Consider the following 24,353-nt stretch of genomic DNA (forward strand, 5'->3'; position numbering starts at 1 on the left):
GATAGCCTATTCTACGTTCCTATCAAAAGTCATTCAAAGGGAGGGATTAATATGATCTCGATGTGAACTGAAAACAATATGCTTGCTTTAATTGGCTTTGTCTTAAGCAAAGCAGCATGCTATGCCATTAATTAATGTGTTCTTATCTAATCTTATCTCTACATTTTGAGTAAAATGGTTGATAGAATGTGAAAAAAGCCTCTTCTACATCCTACGACCCAGAAATATACTCACTTTTCATCACTTTGTAAGCTCAAAAGGAAAAATTAGCCAGTAATTTGTGCTACATGAAGCTTTGTGAATTTTGCAAGTAATTCAGATTCTTGAAAGTTTCATGCCACAAAATGATTGAAGTGACACAACAATGAATGTTTGCTCTTTGTAAAGTTTCTTTCTGCAAAAATGGCCATCATTTACAAAATCAGGAAAATGTTATGTTACAATTTCTTTTTTTTTTTTCTTTTTTTTTGGGGGGGGGGGGGGATTTATGGTAGTCCAATTTGGGCTTGTAGCAGACACATGAGCAAGGATACATTTAGTTTTAGAGCATTATATTTCATCTTCCTCCATTACAAAGAACATTTACAGATAAAGAAATGGCAATTTACAAATGTATCTATTATTGTTATATACGTGATAGAGTGAAGCTGAAACTCTTAATCACGCTGTAAAAGGCATTTTCTTATTTAGACCATAGGCCTGTCTTCATCAGCTCAAGTTTGCCAAATAACCTGCTATTTGAACAATCCCAATCGCAAATTATCCAGCTTAATTGTGTCTTCATCAGCCCGCAGTTGCAATTAGTGGGATATTTGATCAAGAAAAAATCCAGAGAAAATTTGGTCTTGTTTCCTAAATATCCCGCTATTTAGGAAATAGTGGGCTTATTTGCGCCCGTCTGAGCTAGATTGTGATGAGCCGATCTGTCTGGTGAAGACGCAATTTCTAGCTTCGTGATAATAGCCCGAGTCTGAAACTAACAGGTTTTTTGGCACACTTGAGCTGATGAAGACAGGCCTTATACGCCTTGGTCTGATTACAATCATATCTACGGCACAAAGTTAGCAATATAATTAGCCACACATTTATCAATATTCATCTGTCACACATCAAGTTCATGTTCAAGAAAATATCATTGATTATTCATTCAGTTACTCTTAGACAAGTTTTTGAGCCGCTTTTTACAAATGCACTAAACTTTCTGATTTTGTCTGAAGAAAAAAAATTCATACGATGAATAGCTTTAAATTCGGATATACAAAAGCTTTTCATCATACCGTATGCTAATGTAGTATAAGGCGAGAATGAACAGAAAGCCAAAATCAAGCTATATATAATTTTTGCATGCTTTATTTTTCTTTTCTCTTTTACATAGTTTGGGTAGTCTTAATTTAAAACTAGGGCAAGCGAGGCATAAGAATTTTTTTTTTTTCTAATTGTGTTTGGCAAGTAAACTCAGTATTTGTGTTGAGCCTTTATACACCCATATGCTACAACAGCCCTGATTTGTGGCATCAGCTACCTGCCGAACATAATCTAGACTGATCTAGAGGTAAGCAGGAGTCCTAACAGATGCAAACACACACAAGTTTGAACATAGGGATACATTCACTGTACCAAGATCAGTTGGCTGAAGGGGGGTGGGGGCATACAAAATGGGGATATTTCCATTAAATCCTGATTAGAATGCATCCGTATTGCAGTTTGGGCCTTGTAGCTTGACATATTTTTAATCTAGCTTGTCATATCTTGAAAAAGTGAGAGCCTTGACACTTCATCTGCTATCCTTGATCAGCGGCTTTACTAGCTGCTGAACATCAAGCCTGTAAGCACAAGTGGCTTGTAGAGCCAACCTGTTTCAAAGAGAGAGCCGGAGAGAGAGAGATAAAGAGAGAGAGGGGAGTACAAAGAAGAAAACTTGTAAAACAGATCATATTTTGTAAACATGCATGTAAAATTGGAAAATTGCACATTCCCTCATACTATTTCCTCTTAAAATCAATGAATTCAGAGTCAAAATGGTCGATAACCATCATCATTTGATCTCTTTTATGGCATTTTTTTAAATAGTAGGAAAAGAATATCATGTCAGTCTTTCACCCAACTCCCTCTCTTCCTCACCTGTATGAAATATTTGGTGAAACTTCCACTCATGACCTGCCGCTTTACCTTTTATTCTTCAAAATAATTACTGGTAGATGTTTTTTCACTCATACAAAATATAACGTAATATATGTTCATATGAACTAGTTTTCACTGTACCAATCTATTGCAAGAGAAATGAGTGCTGTCAAGCTTGGTAGCAATCATTACTTTGTGCTAATATAAAAAAACAAGGGAAACGCTCTCGGCGGTCTCGCCTGCATATATAACGCAATTCAATATGATAAACCAGAACGTCAATGACGTAGCGCTCATCCGCATCTCGCAACAACAAATATCGTAAATTTTATGTGGTACACTTTTGAACTGGTCAAAAAATAAAAAATTTGATGCCCTGGAAGGGACATAATTTCATTTCATTTGCATAAAATACCATAAATAATCAATGGAGCAAAATCTCACAATTCTGTGTAGAAGTTTAGTGTTCCAAATTTAGCTCTACCAGATGAGGCAAACCAAATCAAAATCGGTCAAGAAATGAGGGAAAAGAAGCAATTTTTGTTATTTTTGGAATAAATTTGCATAAATTACCATAATTAATTAATGGGGAACAATTTCAAAATTCTGTGTAGAAGTTTAGTGTACCAAAGTTAGCTCTACGATATAAAGCAAACCAAATCGAAATCGGTCGAGAAATGAAGGAGAAATGAAGGAGAAGAAGCAAAGAGACAAAAACAAGACAAATGCAACTGCATCTCCTATATGCCTATACCCTAAATTCAGTATAGGAAATGGATGAAATTATTTGTGACATATCACAATGAAAAAAACCCCTATCAATGTCAACTGACGACTATGATCTTGACCTACTAGCCCCAAAATAGGATTGGATCATCTTCCTATACCGGTAGTAATTAGACACCATGTATAGATATTGCAATAGCAAGGCTAAAAACCTGTAATTTCAGAAATTGACCTTTGACCTACTTAACTTAAATCTAATGAGACTGTCTTATGTTGATACGTTCTATCACCAAGTTTGAGGCTAATACCTCTATAAATGGTTCTTGAGATATCGTGATAACAATGATAAAACCTGTAATTTCATAAATTGACCTCTGTGACCTTTGACCTATTTATCAAAAATCTGATCAGATTATCTTCCTGTGGTAAAACATATTATCACCAAGTTTGAGCCTCATATATATATATATATCTCTATTGGTTAGCGAGATATTGTGCCAATACCTGGAATTTTCCAAGTTGACATATGTGACCTTTGACCTACCGCGTAGTTACTCCAAAGTCTAATCAGATTGTCTTCTTATGGTGGTACATATTTTCATCTGGTTTGAAGTTCATATTTCAAATGGTTCTTGAGATATTGCGATAACGAGAAAGCGTAACGGACGTATGGACGGACAGACAGACAACCCGAAAACATACCGGTAATGCTCTGGCATCACCTTTGGTGTGCAGAGGCATGAAAATACTCACTTAGTTTTCTGTCTTTCTTATAGTGCCAGTGATAATAGCAAATGGGCTCAACAGGCGAGTATTCACTTGATCCAGTAGTACAGTGTGTGCATCTGGCACTGAGCTATCGTTATCCAATTGGGAGAAATAGACTTCAAAGTGCACAATAGCTTGTTTCCCTTTTTTTCTATTAGTGAGAAAGAATCAAAGAAATTATCAAAGATAAAAATGAACAATAATCAAAACTAGCATCATATAGATTATGTGTATCGTAGAAACTTATTCAGAAGCACTAAATTTGATATGCCAATTAGCCTATAGTTTTCGATAGATGCGATATTTGTTAACATTACAGCTTCATTCGCACTTGATGCATATACACACTCGACCAACATTAATCAATTCCCCCAGATACTTTCAATATAACTCGAGAACTAATTGATGACATTTTTTCATTTAAAAACCACAGTATGAAGAAATTTATTATGGTTTTCCCATATTATGATTGATTCTGTGTGAACCATTGTTTTCATGTTGGTAAGGAATTTGAAAGAATTGAATATAGTAGACCCACGGTACTCAACAAAAATCTGCAGTACATAATGAAATGCAAATTACATTTTTCAATGACTATGATGAAAAAATTACAACACTTAACGATAAAACGATATAATCAATTGTTTAAAATAATAAGTCAAAATCTGGGTAATTAAATTCTTCAAAATTTGCTTTTAGAATGAACAAATTTCATCAAATATTTTTGGAGTTATATCAGCCCATGCCAAAGGCAATATACTTTTTTTTGGTGGAGACCAGGGCCCTGGTGCATAAAACTTACCATTGATGGTAACTTTGCCATCAATGGCAACTACCATGGTAACAGGGCTCAACAGCCAATCAAAATCAAGTTTTCCATGGTAGTTACCATAGATAGCAAAGTTACCATCAATGGTAAGTTGTAAGCGGCGGGCCCTGGAGTATATAATAATAATAATAATAATAATAATAACATTTTATTTACCCAGGGTAGCCACTTCGGTTATGAAACTGCTCTTCCAGCGGGCCCTGCATAACATAAAATGTTATTACTACCCTTCTCCAATCTAATATGCTGAGCGCCTAGCTAGAAGGCAGAAGGTCCCATTGTTATACATTAAAGTTGATACTCTAAGACAATCCCAAATACTGAGATAATTACATAAATAGAAAGCTTTTAACCCCCATAATAACACCAAATGGTGTCCACCCGACAAAACAAGTTTAGAATAATGAATTTATTCGAGTAAACTCTACCAAAATATCTAAGTCTGAAACCCGGAAGTGCACGTAGAGTCGGGCCTCTATCCGTGACGTCACGAACGGGAGTCATGGGCTCAGTGAGAGTGAATGGCAGTGATATCCCTACGTAAATGCTATCCTGTCAGAGCTTAGATTTGTTGTTGTTAAGGAGTATATTTGATGGATTTTCTGTTTTCATTTGAATGAAGAATAACGAAGCAACATTTTCCAGTCGCTGATTTCTTTTTATATCCTTATATTCACCTATTTGGTAGAGATTTAAGACGAGTTTACTGCTTAGGAATTAAAGTTAAATCGTGCACTTATGAATAGGCGGATGCATTATATTGTCATCAGATGTACATGAGCAGTTTTGTAAAACGAATAGGTCTAGAACTATGATAGTACTTATCATAGATGTGTGTGCCTGCCTCAAAAAAGGATACAGTACCAGTTAAACATTTTATGTTGTAAAATATCAAACTTGAACGAGATCATGCAAGCGCGCTTCCTCTATAATATTTTGGCGAGTGATGCGGCTCTTGCATGAACGTTCGTGAAGCGAGCAGAATCGGGAGGTAAGACCAAACCGCTGCTCTAGGCGCTGCTTGCTTGTGATGGAACGTACGTGAGCTAGTTATATGTTTATCGGCAATTGCAAGAGAATGAAAGCGACGTTGCCAGCTAAGAAAAACAACTAACAAAGACTTGCTCCTGACTACCGGTGTCAGAATTGGTAGATGAAGGATGTTCAGGGCCAAGGAAGGCGAAAGACATGGGGAAAAGGAAGAAGAAACCATCGGGAGATCGCTGTAGTGTATGGTAATGAACTGTGCATGGGTAGACAGCTACTGTTCACTCCGTGCCTGGGCCGATTTCAACACCAAAACAAAAATTACATGGTGAAAATATCGACTAATAGCACATCGTTGGCATATATGTCATAATTTTTAAAAGGGGAATTGATATTAATACTATGAAGTACTAGGGGAAGGTAAAGAATGGTACATAGAATTATGATTTATTAGACTTTTCAGCCTTTGAAACAAAAATATGCAGAAAATCGTATCACTCTGCACATGTTTGCTATGGAACATCCGGGTACGTGAATATACTCTCTCCCGGACGTGAGGTCATAAATAGTAGACCAGCGCCGTGACTGATTTTCTATGCAAAGAGAGGCGGATATTTTAGACATTTCAATTGAGGATTTCGAGTAGACAGAATTTTTGTGTGATATACTAAGTAATTGAAAAACTTAAAAATAACATATACTTGCCGTAGGTAACAAATTAAGGGACATTTATTTGCTTAGAGTATCAACTTTAAGTCTTTGGTATGACTCGGCCGGGGTTCACACCCACGGCCTTCTGTTCATGAGGCGGGCGCTCTAACTACTGAGCCACCATGCCCGGTTAATATATGAAAAATGTGATAAAGTGGAGAATAAACCTTCCCCAACATGATAGAAGTAGTTGGTTAGAAAATTACTCACTCAAAATCAGTCACTTTCATGCCTTCATAGTAAGCCAGGTATACTGGGTCATTGTGCGCATAGAAACACATCACCTATAATTAAAAAAAAGAAAAGATATAGCAACAGATAAAGACTGGATCTCTTAAAAAAGAAAAAACATCAACTTTCCAAATAAAAGGAATTTTTTTCCCCCATTTGTAAGTTCCCCTTTCCAATCTTTGTTTCAATTTTAAGCATTCATTTCAGAGTTATTTATTGTAAGACTCTGGGATTGATTACATGGCAAGGCATTGTAACCATGGTCTCATGAAACCCTATCCCTGTATGTTTGACAACCAAGGCCAGACAACAATTGTAATCGGAGCAGATGTTTGGTTATATACAAGTAGAGGTGGTCCTTACCGCAGCAATGAATCTATTTTTAAATTTCGTGTAGGCCAGAGATGTGTCATTCTCCAATGCTGCAGTGTAGTTCTCAGTTGTCTCGACGATACCTTGGATAATAGCACCGTGAGTAGGGAGAACTGCAAATGAAAACATGAAAGAAAAAAAACTTTCAAATACATGTATCAGCAGTGACTATCATTTTTTCAACAACAAATTTTCTGCAAATTCTCAAACATATCAAGACTACACCAACAGTCCTTTTCAGGACTATATGTGACCTGCTATGGCAAAACCCAACACTTCATGGTAAAAATGAAAATTGAGTTCTTGGTGTCATTGGAAAGAGTAAGGTATGACCTTTAATATGATACCTCATTTAAAGAAATTGATTCAAATTTGACAAAGTTATTGTCATTTTTGTGATTTCAATCACCGGAAGTTAATTATGAGATATTGAGGTTTAAAGTTAAGAATTTGGTTCAATTTTCACACAAAAAACATGCACACATTCACTCCATAGCAACGGCATCAACCAAACAAGCTAAAGTCTTGTAATTTTTCAGGCATACTTGACACATACCCAACTTACATTTCTGTTAAAACCATTAGATTTGAATAAATATTAATAAAGTTATGATAATTTTTAAAAACAATAGAAAACAAAAGAATTTCAAAGTTTTTGTTATACTAGGCAAAGTTGTTGGGAAAACGATTCCACGGTTTATTATGTTTCATCAGTACAAAATTGTTCTCGTACACAAAATAATAGCAGGTTACATCAATGTTGCAATAATAAAATGTAATAATGCATTTTCTTAAAATTTATGCTTAATAATAGGCCTATTACAAAACCAGATGTAATAAAAATGATTTTTTTTTTTTTAAATATATAAAAAAAAAGATTGCAATAAAGTGAAATAACAAATTGCGTTGAACTTGAAACCCGACAGAATCTGTTTTTTAAATGATAATTACTGGAACACAAGAAGCGAGTTCAAAATGATTTATATTTTGTCATATTTAATAAAAGCTATGATAAAAAGCATTAGTCTTAATCAAGGCTATTTGAGATTAAAAAAAAAACAAAAAAACTTATAAGTCACTCGACAACAGATAACCTATAATACATGTATTGTAAAAAATATCCTGGTACATTAAGGAATGTACAATAAAGTAACAGTTGAGACAATTTGACAGAACTATTGTCTTCTTGAGATAGAGATTAATAATGCAAAAATATCAATTTCAGTCAATCAGTATCAGATATAAAATAATTATATTCTTTCATTATCAACGTAAAGAAAAAACAATAACGAATCCCATAAAAAATGCAATCTGACTAGTGACTACACTAATCATGAACTATTATGCATTAGTGCCCAAGGATTAATGATGTACAGTTTTGAATCTTTTGAGTTATCTCGTTTCATACAAAATTCACAGCCGAAGAGATCAATAGTATGTACATAGGATAGACATTGTTAATGTCAATCTAACAAAAACCTTTACAAATAGAAACATATGGCAGTGGCCAAACACCGATAATTTAGTGCTGATGTTAAGTGCTGATATGCATCAAGCTTAGAATAAATGAACACATGGAACTATTATATTGCTGAACTGAAATGGCAGAAACTATAGTGGACAAAGTGACTGCTACTTATTACATGTAGACAGAAAAAATACTTTGTACACTTCAATGCTGAATACGTCCTGGAGGAATTTAAGTACCTAAAGTTTATGGTTTGACCCAAGCTATTATATTGCTGAACTGAAATGGCAGAAACTATAGTGGACAAAGTGACTGCTACTTATTACATGTAGACAGAAAAAATACTTTGTACACTTCAATGCTGAATACGTCCTAGAGGAATTTAAGTACCTAAAGTTTATGGTTTGACCCAAGCTACTCTGGTGCTGGACATACCAAGTCCCTAGTCTCTGGCGTACAGAACTCTCTGATCTGCTCATACAAATATTTCCTGCGACTGGCATCAAGTCCTGCAGGTTGGATGAGTGGAGGAAGTGTTGGTGGAGGTGACGGGCGAGCAAGGTCAAACATCTCTTCAGCACTGTCAGACTTTTCCTTGTAAAACACTCTACCAGGATGATCTTCAGTAACTCTGAAGTGTCTGGCGAATGTTATACGAGGAAATCGTTTGAAGTGTTTGCCAAGATGGTTGGACCAGTCGTACACCTTCACAAACACATCCCCCTTCTCATTTCCAACGAGCTGTGGAATATTGACCCCTGACACAGTAGAAGAATCTACAACATTAACTATGTCCTGGAGGCAGGAGACTTTGGTCTTGCGGTACCTTTGTTTGAGGAGGCCAAAGCACCAGTCAGGGGCGAATTTAGTATGTCCCACTGGCAAAAATGAAATTGAGACAGATTTGTGGAGATTACTCTCCACACGCCAACAGAGATATTGGAGCATGGTGTTATTCTTATTCTGTCCAGCACAGTTATCAGCATTGAAGTGCACATGTTGTTCTCCAATCCCGTAGTTTTCCAGAAAATGGTGGATGTAGCTTACAACAACATTGGCTCCTTTACCACAGCTGACGCCCTCATCTGCAAGGTAATTAACTTGAGCAGGCAGACCCTCTGCAGCCATGCCAAAGATGTGGCACTTTCTTTGTGTACGGAAATACGAAGGGCCAGGTTGTTGGGGGTCAGCTGGATAATGCACTTGCTGTGCAAAGTCGAAGCTGTAATGAAAAACTACAGGCTTGGAGTTCGCAGCATTTTTCCCTAGCTTCTTGATAGAATGCTCTCTCGCGACTGCCTTTGAGGCTTGACAGGCTGTCCTGTAGGCATCCCGCTCTCTCTGGGCCTCCAGAAGATGCTCCTCCTGCCTCCTGAGTGCCTCTGTCTTCTCTTCATCAGGAACATTGACCTGCAGACATGAGGGAAAAAGCAACACAAAACAAAAATCTCCTGATTAGTCGAATTTTCTCATCTACTATTTTTCTTTACAAATTAAATATTTTCTGTTACACTACAAAGTAGATCATTCTCAAATGGAAAACACCAGCTCACAATAAAGTAAAAGTTGGTTGACTTGGAAGAAGAAAAGAGTAAATGTATTGTAGCAAATTTCATTTCATTAAAACACCTGAAATTTGGACAGAGCTTTGTAACGTTTTCCTAAGGATCCAAATTATAATATTGATTATGCTTGGTACATTAATAGCTACATACATGTATATTATAACTCTACGTGAAAATACTTTAGCACCATTGGGGGCAGCAGCGTAAAACAAAATGAAATTTAAAACAATCGGTATTTAGCCAACACACACCTGTCTGGTGATAAGGTTGTTGTTCTGCTGACATGTCCAGCAGAGATCCGTGGCCGGCTTGGCAACAACCACATAGGAGAGAAGGTCGCTCCACAGCTTTCGGAAGGTAGACTCAGCTACGGGTCCATGCTCTGGAGCAGCATCTCTGTAGAGCCTCCACAGATGCGCCTTGGTGACGTAGGACGGCAGCAGTTTCACATCAGCCGATTTGAACCCTGGTATCCTGCCTGGTAGGTGAATGCAGTGTTCTGCGGTGAAATTCAAAATAAATTTGACGACCGCCTCTACCTGCTCTAGCTTGAGAAGTTTCTTGCCTCTCCGTCCTCCTGGAAAACAATGAACAAATATTGAACAAAAGTAAGATTTATTATGATCAGTATTGTGTCGGAATAGATTGAAACAGTAAGTAGAGGGATTAGATGTCAAGTTTTGAGTCCAGTTGTAGTGAAAATAACTGTCAAAAAACCATCGCAATTAACCTTTGGTAGATTTACTATGACTAAATGCATCACAAAATGATAATACAAATTATTATGAAGTCACACCTGAAGATAATAATAATTCAATATAAATGTAATTAAAATAATGTTAACTTCATTATAAATTTCATCATCTGTGAAAGGATAAGAAAACCACCTCACCTGACTTCTTTCTCCTTGGGATGAGTCCATTGCTGGCATACCACTTCTTGAGATTCGTAAACTTCTGTGGCCCAATCTCCATCAAGTAGAAAAACGTATATCTACAGATCCGTTTCTGCCCATAGCAAAAATTCCGCATCCTTGTGTTTTTCCTCTCCGTTGGCTTAGATTTCTTCCCCTGGGTCATATTTCCATCATTGATGGAAGACGAAATGATACCCAGGAGAAGTAAATCCTTTTCGAACTCCGTGAGCTCTTTGGTTGAATATCTGAAATGGCAAAATAGAAATGAAAAATAATAATGCTACTAGTATCTACTTCCAATGATAATAATGATAATAAGAAAACCAAATGTCCAACTTGTTGTATTTTTTTCTTCATAAGATACCAGTAGACTGCAGTTTAGTGGTGAAGTATTTTATAAAAGCATACATATTCAGGGTCTACTGATTAATGCTGCAAAAAAGGAGAAAATCTAATTAGCTTAGAATAAATGTAACTATATTTTGCATTAAACTGCAGCTTGTACATAAACATCCAGTCCTTAGACATTATTTTAAAGAAATAGGAGTAAATAGTGACAGATCCAATCATACCTTATGGACTCTTGTTCGGCTACAGAGAATTGTTCTATACAGCGTCTTCCATTGAAGATACGGCCGTTGCATTTATTCACGCGATCCTTCAGCGGTTCCAGATCAAGATCTATTTGTTGGGCCAGATTTGTAGCCGCTGCCGCCTCCTCCTCCACGTCATCAATGACAGGACCCGGTCTCCGTATGACGCTTTCATTGTCACTTGACAAATCCATAGGCTCCTCTGCCTCATCGACCCAATCGCTTTCATCGCCGCTTTCATCGCGGCTTTCACAAGGCTCTGCTGGTCCTGGACCTGCCTCCTCGAACTCATCAGACTCTGTTAAGTACAATTATAAAAGAGAGATTCAAAAACTAATATCAACAAGAAGTCTAGACTCCGCAGAGATTTTTTTTATCGGTATGAGAAGCTTCATAAATCATAATCTAATTTAATTATAAATTTTAATTAGAGTAGATCTAGACATCTAGACCTAGAAGTCTAGTGCACTTAAAATAAAGTAATCTAGCTTTTGTTGCTCGAACATTTTTTTCTCGAAACAAGTCTTTAATAAATAATATGGGCGTAGACCTAATTAAGTAACTTGATTACCTTTTTAATAATGATAATATTAATAAACCTACCAGATTCAGAGTCGGAGCTAGGCCTAGGAGAAGAAGGAGTTCCTCTCTCGCCCGCGGCCAGGGGCTCGGTCGGGTTCGCGAAGTAGTCAGCCAAGTGTTCGGTCAAGCCATGCACGTCCATACCGCACGCCGATGCATCATTCAACAAAGAAGCGACGGTTTTATCCGTTAAATTCCTCTTTTTCCTCGACATTGTACTAGCCACTCGACGAATACACGTATTTCACTTGATATATGAAACTCTAGCTCATTAAAAACAAACTTCTGAACAAGTTTTCGAAGAAAAAGCTGGTGTTTCGATGCGAGAATTTGACCGCTGAACAATCACAACAACAAGGCAATGACGTCATGTGCGAATATTGGCGAATCAAGTGTCTGGATTTGGATCACGTGGCTGGCAACGGGCTTTTGTTTACGGCCTGCTTGACAGCTTATCGAAATGATGTCATCTTTTATGGCATTTTTCATTGGGCAATTTTATTTAGGACCGCCCAATATAACCATATTTGGAATAACCGATCCTTTCTCGTTATTTTCGTACCAAGTACGTCAGGGATCGACTCAAACGTGATAAACTGAGAGGGAAAACAACAAGCGATGAATCGCGAACTTTCCCCTCTTTTGACCGCATTGTTTCAACTAATTTCACTGGACAATGGAGCACATGATTAGATACAAAATATAATTAAAAATACTTCTAGATCGTCTTTTGAGTTCATTTTTTCTCTAAATCAATTTATAAAAAATAGACTTTCTGACCATGCAAAAATCTCAGTTGATCCCTAAATTCGAAATTTCATGTTCAAACGGGCCTACAACACAATGGGATTTGCCGAGAAGCGTCGGGTTTTGCCGTAGCGGGTCACATATACACACACTCAAGAAAGAAAGATTATCAGGAGTCCTTCTCAGGACTTCCCAATATCCTCCCCCTCTCTCACATGGTGCAACCGCAAGCCTACTGTATATCTACATGTACATCACCATGCAAGCTGATACTTATCAGCAGCATCTATATCATTTGAATACCGGTATATAAAACACTTTGATTTGTAACAAACAAAAAAAGAAAAGGATTACTGGTTCTGTCAAACCAGAAAATTTTGCACAAATGAAGTGTTTGTGAATTTAGTGGTTATAGTTTATGGTTACGATTCATGCAAGTTTCATGATGTGTCATAATTGAATCACAGCAGTCACAATCCTGAATTATTGCTATTTTTGAAATTTTCTTGCTATTAAAATTTCTCTTGTTTACAAACCAGGAAAATTTCGTAATTTCAATGTAGACATGCTTCCTAGGCTATATAGGTCTCTTTGTGCAAATAAAAGATGTGGTTTTTATTGAAGATGATTTCCAGCAAGTTGTTGTGAGGTTGTTTTTATTTCACTGGTTCAAACAATCAATCTACTGCAGAAATTATAGCCATGTTCTCTCGACATAAGATGCCCATACCAGAGCTCAAGATGAGCTTTAATGATGTGACTGGGATATTGATATGTAACATGACAATGACAAAGGTTCAAGTTTTCATTGCTATTGCACAAGACCAATAAGATACCAAAAACATATCCACAAACAGCAGCAGATGAATGTTTGTTAACCGTCTATAATAAATGGCCATGTAATTCTATCAACGCAACATTTTGTTAACCACTTAATGAATGAGTGATTAAATGAATATAGGCTATCAAAAATAACAAATTTGAAAATGAAAGACAAATCTGTCTGATATGGTATAGATAATGACAGTTTTAATTATAATATCAATTGGCAACTGAAAACAGAAATATATATGACACCTCTGTGATTAGTAATAATGATTTGAGATTGATTGTGTATATTCTGTTAGAAATGATGCCTCTTACACTACTTGTGGGGATGGAAGCATAACAAAATAAAAATGCATTACATGTATTAGTTAGAATTAGAAATGCTAGAGCGCCGTATGGCAGCCGTGCTAAAGCCAGGGTAATAATCGGGAGCGCCAGGAGGGTCAAATCTGACTGACATGAGCGCTATACAAGAACCCACTATTATTATTATTTTTTATTAAAAAAGAGAAGAAAATTCCTATAGAACACAAGAAAGAAATAAAAAAGATCACATATTTGATTGATTCCAAGCTAAGACAGAATACCATTAATTATTATTCTAAGGCATGTATTAAATAGAAATGTGTACATGGGTGATGGGGTGTAAAGAGTTAGCTGACAGATCAAAATCTTTATGAATATGATACAAAGTCAAGAACACTTTTAAGTTCATTTTCCGAGTTCCATTTAAAAAAAAGCAATCTTTGGGTTACTACTTGACCCAATCGGAGGTGAAAAAATGAAGTACGTGAATTATGTGTCAACAGAATGCTTATTTAAGCCATTGATTACAATAATATCATTTATATAATGCTATTTTAAGTACCATGGTAAGTTGGTAACCATGTTTTTTGTCCAAATTTCCATCCACCATAGTAACCATGGTACCAAACAATGAAATACATGTACACTGTTTGATGACCCTATTTTATCATTGTTAGATACCATGGCTACCATGGTGGATTGTAATTTGGACAAAAAAACCATGGTTACCATGGTACTTTATCTAAAGACTAAAAATCAGAAGCTTTGAAAATTGAAAGTTGTCGACCTATAAATTAGCTATCAACTTGATGACACCATCATAATTATGTGGACTATGAATATTCACAATGACTTTGCATAAAGCACGGCTCATAACCTCAGCAATGTCTAGGCGAGCCAATCTGGTCCCCATGTTATTACCGTAACTGCTGATCCATTATTTGGAGGGATGCAGAAAATTATGCTTTAATTTGCTGTTTTGCAATACTCAAAGGGAAAATATTTTGTATTCCTTTGTATTTGAATTCTACGTTCCTTCAACTTTCCACAGATATAAAGATTTATGTTCATCGGATAGGGTCTTTAATGTATTAAGGGGAATATACATACAGAAAAGAGCACACATCCAGAAAACAGGATGAGCTGTATTACCGAAATCTATACTATAATAGTACTATTTCTGTTATGAGGAAATATGTGAGATAAGCACAGTATCATGCTACACAATAAACCACTTGAACATGAGCCATTATCGGACCTCTATATAAAGTTCCACAAAAATACATCACGAAACAACATTATGAGTGACAAGCTTTCAATCAATGTCAATCTTTAATTGTTATCTTTGACTAGTAAAGATGTTCCAAGACATCAGACTTTAGAAATTATAAATCGACTATGAATTTGCAGATTTCAAGTTTGTCTGATTAATCAATAAATATTGGATTCATTATGAAAAGTGGGTGGTTTACATGGGGGTTCGTTTAGAAAACTCTCTTTCATTGCCTCTATAATGTATGGTCTATATTTAATTCAAATTACCTTCACCGAACAAGACCGTACACCCCCCCCCCTCCCTCCCTCCCTCCACCACCTCCTTCATGCAGTGTTATAATTATTACACAGATGGCTTAAGGTATTATGATGATGCAAGTTGTTGCTAATTGCTCGTGTTAGTGGAATACATTTCAAAGTACATGTTGCATGCATGTAAACCTCATGCCTGATGCAATCTTCATTGTGTCTTGTATAATACCCGACTGAAGACTTATCCACTGATAAGGAAAAATATAATTTGATTTAAAATCTGATTTAATCAACAAAAGAATGGATTAGGGAATAATGGTCATGCAAATATACAGTGCGTTTGTATATAAAACATTGTATTTAGTGGAAAAGGTAGGAAGCAAATCCATCTAACCATTTCCATCTTTATTGTGTCTTGTAATACCTGAATGAAGGCTTACCTGTTGGACCTGGCATTGGAGTTGGAGATGTAACACCTACAAATTGAAAGATGTCTACATTTTTAGAAAATGAGAATATTCTGAATTGAAAAGTAATACTATTATATTTAATTTCCTGAATGGCTCTGCTCATTTTATGCAACTCATGTAATAATGGTTTTAGGATTATACTCAAACTAAATATTCAGAGTTGAGGGCATATCTCATAGCATTTTTTAATATTACTTTTTAATCAACTTTTAAATTAAGTTTTTGATATTCAATTAATCCATCTTAATTTGTTATAGTAATCTTTTTCTTCTTTCTCCCCCCCCCCCCCTCTTTATCATGTGCCATATTCTATTTATAGAATTTTTAATTATGTACTGAGAGTAGCATGTGTGGGGGCATATGCCTCCGGGCAACATCTCTTTGCATATGTTCGCTCGTTCTAATTATGTACTTGTCTCTTGCCATGCTGTAGTGTATTTGTGCTTTTTTAAATTTTTTTTATGAATGGTCGAATATATAATGATAATAACAAGCTAAAATGCCGGAAGACACTAAGAAAAAACTCATTCAGCCAGAGAATAATCAATGTGTGGAATGGTCTTTCAGCTAGCAGTTGTGGAGAGTACCACTATCAATCGCTTCAAATCTGGACTTGAGGAATGGTGGAAAGATGCCCCAGATAAATATGATGACAACCCTAACCAAAGAAAACCATGGATAGGAACAACCGTCTAAAGACTGAACAATCCTGGATCAAGTGAGTTACAAGTGAGCTAGAGCAATTTTACAAACCAAAACAATAGCAATTCAAAAAAATTAGAGTTTGATTGTAGTCCATTAATTAACAGGTTCTCAGAACGGTGATTACAAGCTATTTTTCATATATATATACACGTATGACCCTTTGACCGTGTGACCCCAAAATCTAAATCAGTTACGGTAATTGACTCTGCAAGATACTGTATAAGACACATCCCAATTTTTGGGGCCGAAAAAATGAAAAAAACTTTTTTTCCTTTTTTTCCTTCAAGACTTTCAATTCCTTATGTATATTATCAATCTATCTTTGGGAATCATCAAAAGTAAAATATTGGCTGTTGGTTATATTGCATGCTAGTTAATCAATGTAATTTGAAAGAAAGAAAGAAAAAAAGAAAAAAGCTGATTTTAAAATTTAAAGTATATGTTTTTTATGTTAAAGGAAAGCAAATTATTGTTCGTGTTATTGGAATACATTTGAAACACATGCATGCAGCATGCATACAAACTAGAGAGTCAATTTAAGCTTTAATCGGTCTTGTAATACCTGACTGAAGACTTATCTTCTGATAAGAACAATACAATTTGATTTAAAATCTGATTTAATTAAAAAAAGAATGGATTAGGGAATAAGGCCTAAACAAAATGGATGTTGTATTGCCCTATGCAACCGACCCCAAAAATTTGAAATCTACGGTCGGCTTTATAAAAAATAAAAAAAAGATTTCCGACCGGCCAACCCATGTTTTGGCACCTAAAGGGCAACACCTGTTTTTTTTAAGGTCTAAAGGAAGGTCATGCAAGTACAATGTATTTGTAAATAAAACATTTTATTAGTGGAAAAGGTTTGAAAGCAAATCCATATAAATGAAAAACTAGAGAAACAATCTTTATTGTGTCTTGTAATACCTGAATGAAGGCTTACCTGTTGGACCAGGCATTGGAGTTGGAGATGTAACACCTACAAATTGAAAGATGTCTACATTTTTAGAAAATGAGAATATTCTGAATTGAAAAGTAATACTATTATATTTAATTTCCTGAATGGCTGTGCTCATTTTATGCAACTCATGTAATAATGGTTTTAGGATTATACTCAAACTAAATATTCAGAGTTGAGGGCATATCTCATAGCATTTTTTAATATTACTTTTTAATCAACTTTTAAATTAAGTTTTTGATATTCAATTAATCCATCTTAATTTGTTATAGTAATCTTTTTCTTCTTCCCCCCCCCCCTCTTTATCATGTGCCATATTCTATTTATAGAATTTTTAATTATGTACTGAGAGTAGCATGTGTGGGGGCATATGTCTCCGGGCAACATCTCTTTGCATATGTTCGCTCGTTCTAATTATGTACTTGTCTCTTGCCATGCTGTAGTGTATTTGTGCTTTTTTTTATTTTTTTATGAATGGTCGAATATATAATGATAATAACAAGCTAAAATGCCGGAAGACACTAAGAAAAAACTCATTCAGCCAGAGAATAATCAATGTGTGGAATGGTCTTTCAGCTAGCAGTTGTGGAGAGTACCACTATCAATCGCTTCAAATCTGGACTTGAGGAATGGTGGAAAGATGCCCCAGATAAATATGATGACAACCCTAACCAAAGAAAACCATGGATAGGAACAACCGTCTAAAGACTGAATAATCCTGGATCAAGTGAGTTACAAGTGAGCTAGAGCAATTTTACAAACCAAAACAATAGCAATTCAAAAAAATTAGAGTTTGATTGTAGTCCATTAATTAACAGGTTCTCAGAACGGTGATTACAAGCTATTTTTCATATATATACACGTATGACCCTTTGACCGTGTGACCCCAAAATCTAAATCAGTTACGGTAATTGACTCTGCAAGATACTGTATAAGACACATCCCAATTTTTGGGGCCGAAAAAATGAAAAAAACTTTTTTTCCTTTTTTTCCTTCAAGACTTTCAATTCCTTATGTATATTATCAATCTATCTTTGGGAATCATCAAAAGTAAAATATTGGCTGTTGGTTATATTGCATGCTAGTTAATCAATGTAATTTGAAAGAAAGAAAGAAAAAAAGAAAAAAGCTGATTTTAAAATTTAAAGTATATGTTTTTTATGTTAAAGGAAAGCAAATTATTGTTCGTGTTATTGGAATACATTTTGTAAGGATCAAGATATAAGAAGTCAAATTTAGTTTTTGTTTTGAGGATACCGTAGATTGACTGGAATTGTTGTACAAACGTAGCTAGCTAGGCTTGTCACATGGAAACTACAGATATGATATGATGTGGGCACGGATTCAAGGAAGGAAAACTTTGTTTTACCTACTAAACTACTACTACTATTGCTACTTTGTACATTCCGGTGTATGGAAATGATTGGAGTTCAGTTGAGTGTTAATAAACAAAGAACCATGAAATTACCACATTGTCTCAAGGATCATATGTAGATATCTCTACATTAGTAAAACAAAGTCGATTCTTCAACGGATACTGCATGGATGAAGGAATTCGACACGGCAAAGCCCCCGGGCGTGATACTCGCGAACACTGCACAAGTACTAAAGTCTCTGACGTGACGTGACACAGTGAGTAATTCAATGAAATGAAACTCAGAAGTGAAATCGGCTGAATGAAATGAAACTTTGAAGTGAAATCGGCTAGACTCTACTATAGCTCTACACGTTACTGCTGATTTGAAAGGAATGTTTATCAATTAAATTGCAATTATGCTGGATGGGAATAGATCTACTACTCCCAAATCCCCAGGTGGGAAAGATAAGGAACCGAGCAATGCCAATGGCAATGATATTGATCATGTCGTGAAAGATAAGGAACTGAGCAATGCCAATGGCAATGATATTGATCATGTTGATGATAAGGAGAGTGGTGCAATAAGGAGCTTTACTAGAGAAAGAGATCTAGAGAATGGGAAAGAAGATCAAGATGACTCAGAATCCACATTGTCATTATGTGGATCATCGGCCTCTTCTGCCAGTACTGCAAAGAGGAGAGAAAGAGAGAGAAAGAAGGAAAGACAACTTAAAGCAAAGTTGATAGCCTTAAATCAAACGAGTGAACTTGAGAAGAAACTGAGAACACTTCAAAAACAACATGAAATGGAACAAGCCGAACAAGAAATACGAATTGCAAAAGAAAAGGCTGAGAATTTGAGAAAGAGTCAGCTTTTGAAGGATGAAGAAGCGGAGATTGAAAGACAGAAGACTGCTATTCTCTTGCAAGCAGAATTGAAGCTTCTACAACAAGACTCAGAGGAAGAGCTACAGAAATGGAAAGTGGAAGGTGATTCTTTCCGTGATCGTGGACAAGAACGAGAACGAGTTAGAGGTGATTTTGTCGGTGATCATGGACAAGAACGAGATCAAGTTAGAGGTGACTCTTTCCGTGATCGTGGACAAGAACGAGAACGAGTTAGAGATGATTTTGTCGGTGATCATGGACAAGAACGAGATCAAGTTAGAGGTGACTCTTTCCGTGATCGTGGACAAGAACGAGAACGAGTTAGAGATGATTTTGTCGGTGATCGTGGACAAGAACGAGATCAAGTTAGAGGTGACTCTTTCCGTGATCGTGGACAAGAACGAGTTAGAGATGATTTTGTCGGTGATCATGGACAAGAACGAGATCAAGTTAGAGATGATTTTGTCGGTGATCATGGACAAGAACGAGATCAAGTTAGAGGTGACTCTTTCCGTGATCGTGGACAAGAACGAGAACGAGTTAGAGATGATTTTGTCGGTGATCGTGGACAAGAACGAGATCAAGTTAGAGGTGACTCTTTCCGTGATCGTGGACAAGAACGAGTTAGAGGTGATTTTGTCGGTGGTCGTAGACAAGAACAAGAACAAGCCTTTGGCAAGGAACCTGTGAGCAATGAAGAAGGAGCCACCAAACAGATGCTTAGGGAGATGATTAGATTCACTGCAGAAAACAGTCTACCATCGCCAGATCTCGAGCCGTTCAATGGGGATCCACTTGATTACCTTACCTTTATAAGGAATTTTGAATATGTGGTTGAAAAGAGAACTGATGAACCTTTCAGAAGACTAGAGCTTCTACTAAAATACACACGAGGAGAAGCGCATGAGCTTATTCGAGAATGCCCCCACATACAACCAAGTAAGAGGGCATATGAGACAGCCAAGTCCATGCTACACAGAGACTATGGAAAGCAGAGTAACATAATAAATGCATACAAGGAAAGGGCAATTGCCTGGGAGCAGATACGATCAGGAGATAGGCAAGGATTGCGAAAATTCGCAATATACCTCAATAATTGCTCGCATGTTAGAGCAGCAGGGGACTTAGGAGGCATGGATAGTGCAAGTTTTCTGAGAGTTCTGGCAAGCAAACTACCCTTGTATCTCCAGCAGAAATGGATATCACGAGTAGGCCTGACTCGTGATATTGCTAATAGGAATCCCACCCTGGAAGACCTGGCACAGTTCGTCATACAGACTGAAAGAAACATTAACGATCCCATGGTACAGGGATTGGGATATCAGAGGACTGAGAAAAATGCTTCCTACAATAAAGATGAGAAAGAAAAACTACAAAAATCAAGAAGCACAAAGGCATTTGGTACAGCTACACAACAGGATAAGGAGCAGAAGGACAAGAGGGAACCAAGTTGTACTTTCTGTGGCACCAACTCAAGGCACATCATTGACGAGTGCCGAAAATTTGAAGCCTTGACAGTTGAAGAAAGATCAGAGCAATGTAAAAGGAAAGGCCTCTGCTTCCGATGCCTGAAACCAAAACATCTGAAAAAGGAATGCAAAAGTCAGATCAAGTGTGATGTCTGCGACAGGATGCACAACACTCTAATGCATGATCCCAGGTGGATGAAAGACGGAGAAGGAAATACAAGGAAAACCACCAATGATGCTTCAACATCTACCGATGTGCAAAGTGAAGCTGGAAAGATCTCTTCAGGGTCTACCAATGTGAAGAAAAGTGTTGGAGGAAAACCCCAGACATCGACGTGCATGACGATAGTCCCAGTCATCGTGAAGCACAAAGGAAATGACAGATGCATATCAACTTATGCATTCATAGATAATGGATGCGGAACAGTCTTCTGTGACACAGAACTTACCCAAAGGCTGCATGCAAGAACTAGGAAAACCAAGCTAATAGTCAAGACATTGAATCTTGAAGAAGTGATAGATACAGAAGTCACTGTAGATGAGCTGCAGATCGCAGGAGTAAAGGAGAAGGAATTCATCAATCTTCCGCCCATCTATGTCAAAGATGGTATACCAGTGACAGTTTCAGATGCTCCAACTCAAAATGATCTGAAACGATGGAAACATCTGAAGGACATAGAATTGCCAGAAATAAGTAACAGCAACTCTATTCCAAGGGTAACTCTCATGATTGGAGCCAACGTTCCGTCAGCATCGATGCCTCTAGAAATTAAAGCTGGTGACATCGAAGAACCATATGCTATCCGCTCAAGGCTAGGTTGGCTCGTGTATGGTATACAAGCTCAAGAGCAAGCAGATATTCACAAAGTCTGTTTTTGTAAACAGGAGGAAGTTTCCATCATTCCTAGACAAGAGGAATTAGAACGGAAATTCAAGGACTTCTGCAATATGGAATTTACAGAGAGACTAAGTGATCACAGAGAGGGCCTGTCAGTTGACGACAAGAATTTCTTGGACATAATGGAGAAATCTATCACTAAGAAAGACAATCATTATCAGATGGATCTGCCCTTAAAGCAGAGAGATGTGGCTATGCCTAACAACAAGGACCAAGCTGAAAGATTTCTGGAAAGACAAGGACAGAAGTTATCAAAGAACAAGGAAATCCATGAACAGTACACCACATTCATGAATGATCTGGAAAAGCAAGGCTATGCAGAGAAGGTTCCAGAAGCAGACTTGGACAGACATGATGGGAAGGTATGGTATATCCCTCACCATGGGGTGTATCATCCCCAAAAGCCAGGAAAGATTAGAGTAGTCTTCAATTGTCCTATCAGCTACAAAGGAAAGTCTCTTAATCAGGAACTCCTACAAGGACCAGATCTAACCAACAGATTGCTTGGTGTTCTCCTCAGATGGAGGAAAGAGAAAGTGGCTATAATGGCAGATATACAGTCTATGTTCTATCAGGTGAAAGTTACACCAGACCAATGCGACATGCTGCGTTACTTGTGGTGGCCTGAGGGGGATATCACCAAAGAGCCAGTAGCCTACAGAATGCTAGTCCATCTTTTTGGGGCTACATCTTCTCCCAGTTGTTCGAATTATGCCCTGAAAAGAACAGCAAAGGACAATGAAGGTTGTGCAAAGGAAGAAGTCCTAGATGCCATACAGAAAGACTTTTACGTTGATGATTTTCTGAAGTCGGTATCAACACCCCAAGAAGGCATTGATCTAGCTGAATCATTAAGACAAGTGTTGTCCAAGGGAGGCTTCAAGTTAACCAAATGGTCAAGCAACAGACGAGAGGTCTTGGATTCCCTTCCAAAGGAGGAACATGCCGTTGAATTGAAGGATTTGGACTTACAAAGGGAAGTTCTTCCAACTGAACGAGCTCTTGGTGTGAGATGGGATCCAGAAAATGACCAGTTAGGCTTCAAATTGAAAGAAATGTCAAGAAAGGCTACTCGCCGAAACATCCTATCAGTAATGAGCTCAGTCTATGATCCCTTCGGGCTAGCAGCACCATTCGTTCTGAAGGCTAAGATAATTCTGCAAGAATTGTGCCAAGCTAAATTGGACTGGGACCAGTCAATCCCTGAAAAGCAGAAAATGGAATGGGAACATTGGATGAATGAGCTACAAAATCTTGACAAGGTGAAGACTGAAAGATGTCTAAAACCAAAGAACTTTGGTATAGTAACAAACAGACAGCTGCACCACTTTGCCGATGCTAGCATGGATGGCTATGGTGTTGTGACCTACTTGAGACAGACAGATGAGAATGAAGAGGTTCATGTGGCATTTTTGACAGCCAAAGCCAGGGTTGCCCCACTGAAGCCTCACACTATTGTTAAGATGGAGTTAACTGCTGCAACACTCGCAGTAAAGCAAGACAGTATGATCAAGAGGGAAATGAATATGGAGTTGGATGAGACAGTATTTTGGACGGACAGTCAAACAGTTCTGAAATACATTGCCAACGAAACTGCCAGATATCCAGTATTTGTGACAAACAGACTGAGTATCATCCGAGATGGATCAGAGACAAATCAGTGGAAGTACATTCCTACCAAGTTAAACCCGGCAGATCATGCATCCAGGGGATTGGATGCAAGTGAACTAACCAAGAAGAAGGAATGGTTTGACGGCCCAGAATTCCTAAAGCGGTCTGAAGAAATATGGCCATCTGAGGGTGTGAAAGCTCCAGCAAGAATGGAGAAAGCTGATGATACTATGTCAGGAGATTTGGATGAGACTCACATTCATGCCACAATGATAAACAAAGAGGATCCAATAAGTGCACTCCTGTCGCACTATTCTGATTGGGATAAGCTGAAACGAGGAGTTGCCTGGATATTGAAGTTCAAGAAAATGCTACAAGGAAAGGGGAAAGGAATAGATGGCAATTCCAGTGAAATGTTCAGCCTGACAAATAAGGACATTGAAGATGCCGAAGTCGCAATTGTTAAACAATTGCAACTTGAATCATTCCCAGAGGAAATGAAACGACTGGCTGGTCACGGAGAAGAGAAAGGAGTACCAAAACGCTCTACCCTTAGTAACCTTGATCCAGAATTGAGCAATGGGTTACTTCAAGTAGGTGGAAGATTGCAGAATGCCCAGATTCCAAGCAGTGCTAAACATCAATACATCCTACCAAAGAAGCACCATGTAACCACTCTTTTAATGCAATACATCCATAGGAGAGTTGGTCATCAGGGACAAA

The 24,353-nt window shown here is 37.2% G+C and overlaps 2 protein-coding genes across 8 annotated transcripts in view; both read right to left on the bottom strand.

Moving 5' to 3' along the window:
• Positions 1 to 24,353, bottom strand: part of LOC100891905 — a 37,909-nt gene continuing 13,556 nt past the window's right edge. For 3 of the 7 annotated variants that reach the window (XM_030974706.1, XM_030974709.1, XM_030974710.1), the window contains 4 exons: positions 6,737 to 6,858; positions 6,353 to 6,426; positions 3,601 to 3,766; positions 1 to 1,853 (listed from right to left, as the gene is read on the bottom strand). In XM_030974706.1, coding sequence (XP_030830566.1) covers positions 3,601 to 3,766; positions 6,353 to 6,426; positions 6,737 to 6,858 — 362 coding nt within the window. In that variant the 3' untranslated portion in view covers positions 1 to 1,853. Of the gene's footprint in view, positions 1,854 to 3,600; positions 3,767 to 6,352; positions 6,427 to 6,736; positions 6,859 to 15,717; positions 15,754 to 17,392; positions 17,429 to 24,353 lie in introns of all 7 variants that reach the window. The other 4 variants (XM_030974704.1, XM_030974711.1, XM_030974705.1 and 1 more) reach the window with 2 other exon arrangements.
• LOC115919956 lies at positions 7,398 to 12,779 on the bottom strand. Its single transcript, XM_030974703.1, has 5 exons — positions 11,891 to 12,779; positions 11,267 to 11,585; positions 10,671 to 10,939; positions 10,030 to 10,355; positions 7,398 to 9,623 (listed from the first exon to the last, which is right to left on the bottom strand). The coding sequence occupies exons 1-5, from the start codon at positions 12,081 to 12,083 to the stop codon at positions 8,628 to 8,630; spliced, it is 2,103 nt and encodes a 700-aa protein (XP_030830563.1). The 5' UTR covers positions 12,084 to 12,779; the 3' UTR covers positions 7,398 to 8,627.

This window comes from Strongylocentrotus purpuratus, unplaced genomic scaffold, assembly GCF_000002235.5.
Source record: "Strongylocentrotus purpuratus isolate Spur 01 unplaced genomic scaffold, Spur_5.0 spur5_scaffold_7, whole genome shotgun sequence".
NCBI classification, from domain to species: domain Eukaryota; kingdom Metazoa; phylum Echinodermata; class Echinoidea; order Camarodonta; family Strongylocentrotidae; genus Strongylocentrotus; species Strongylocentrotus purpuratus.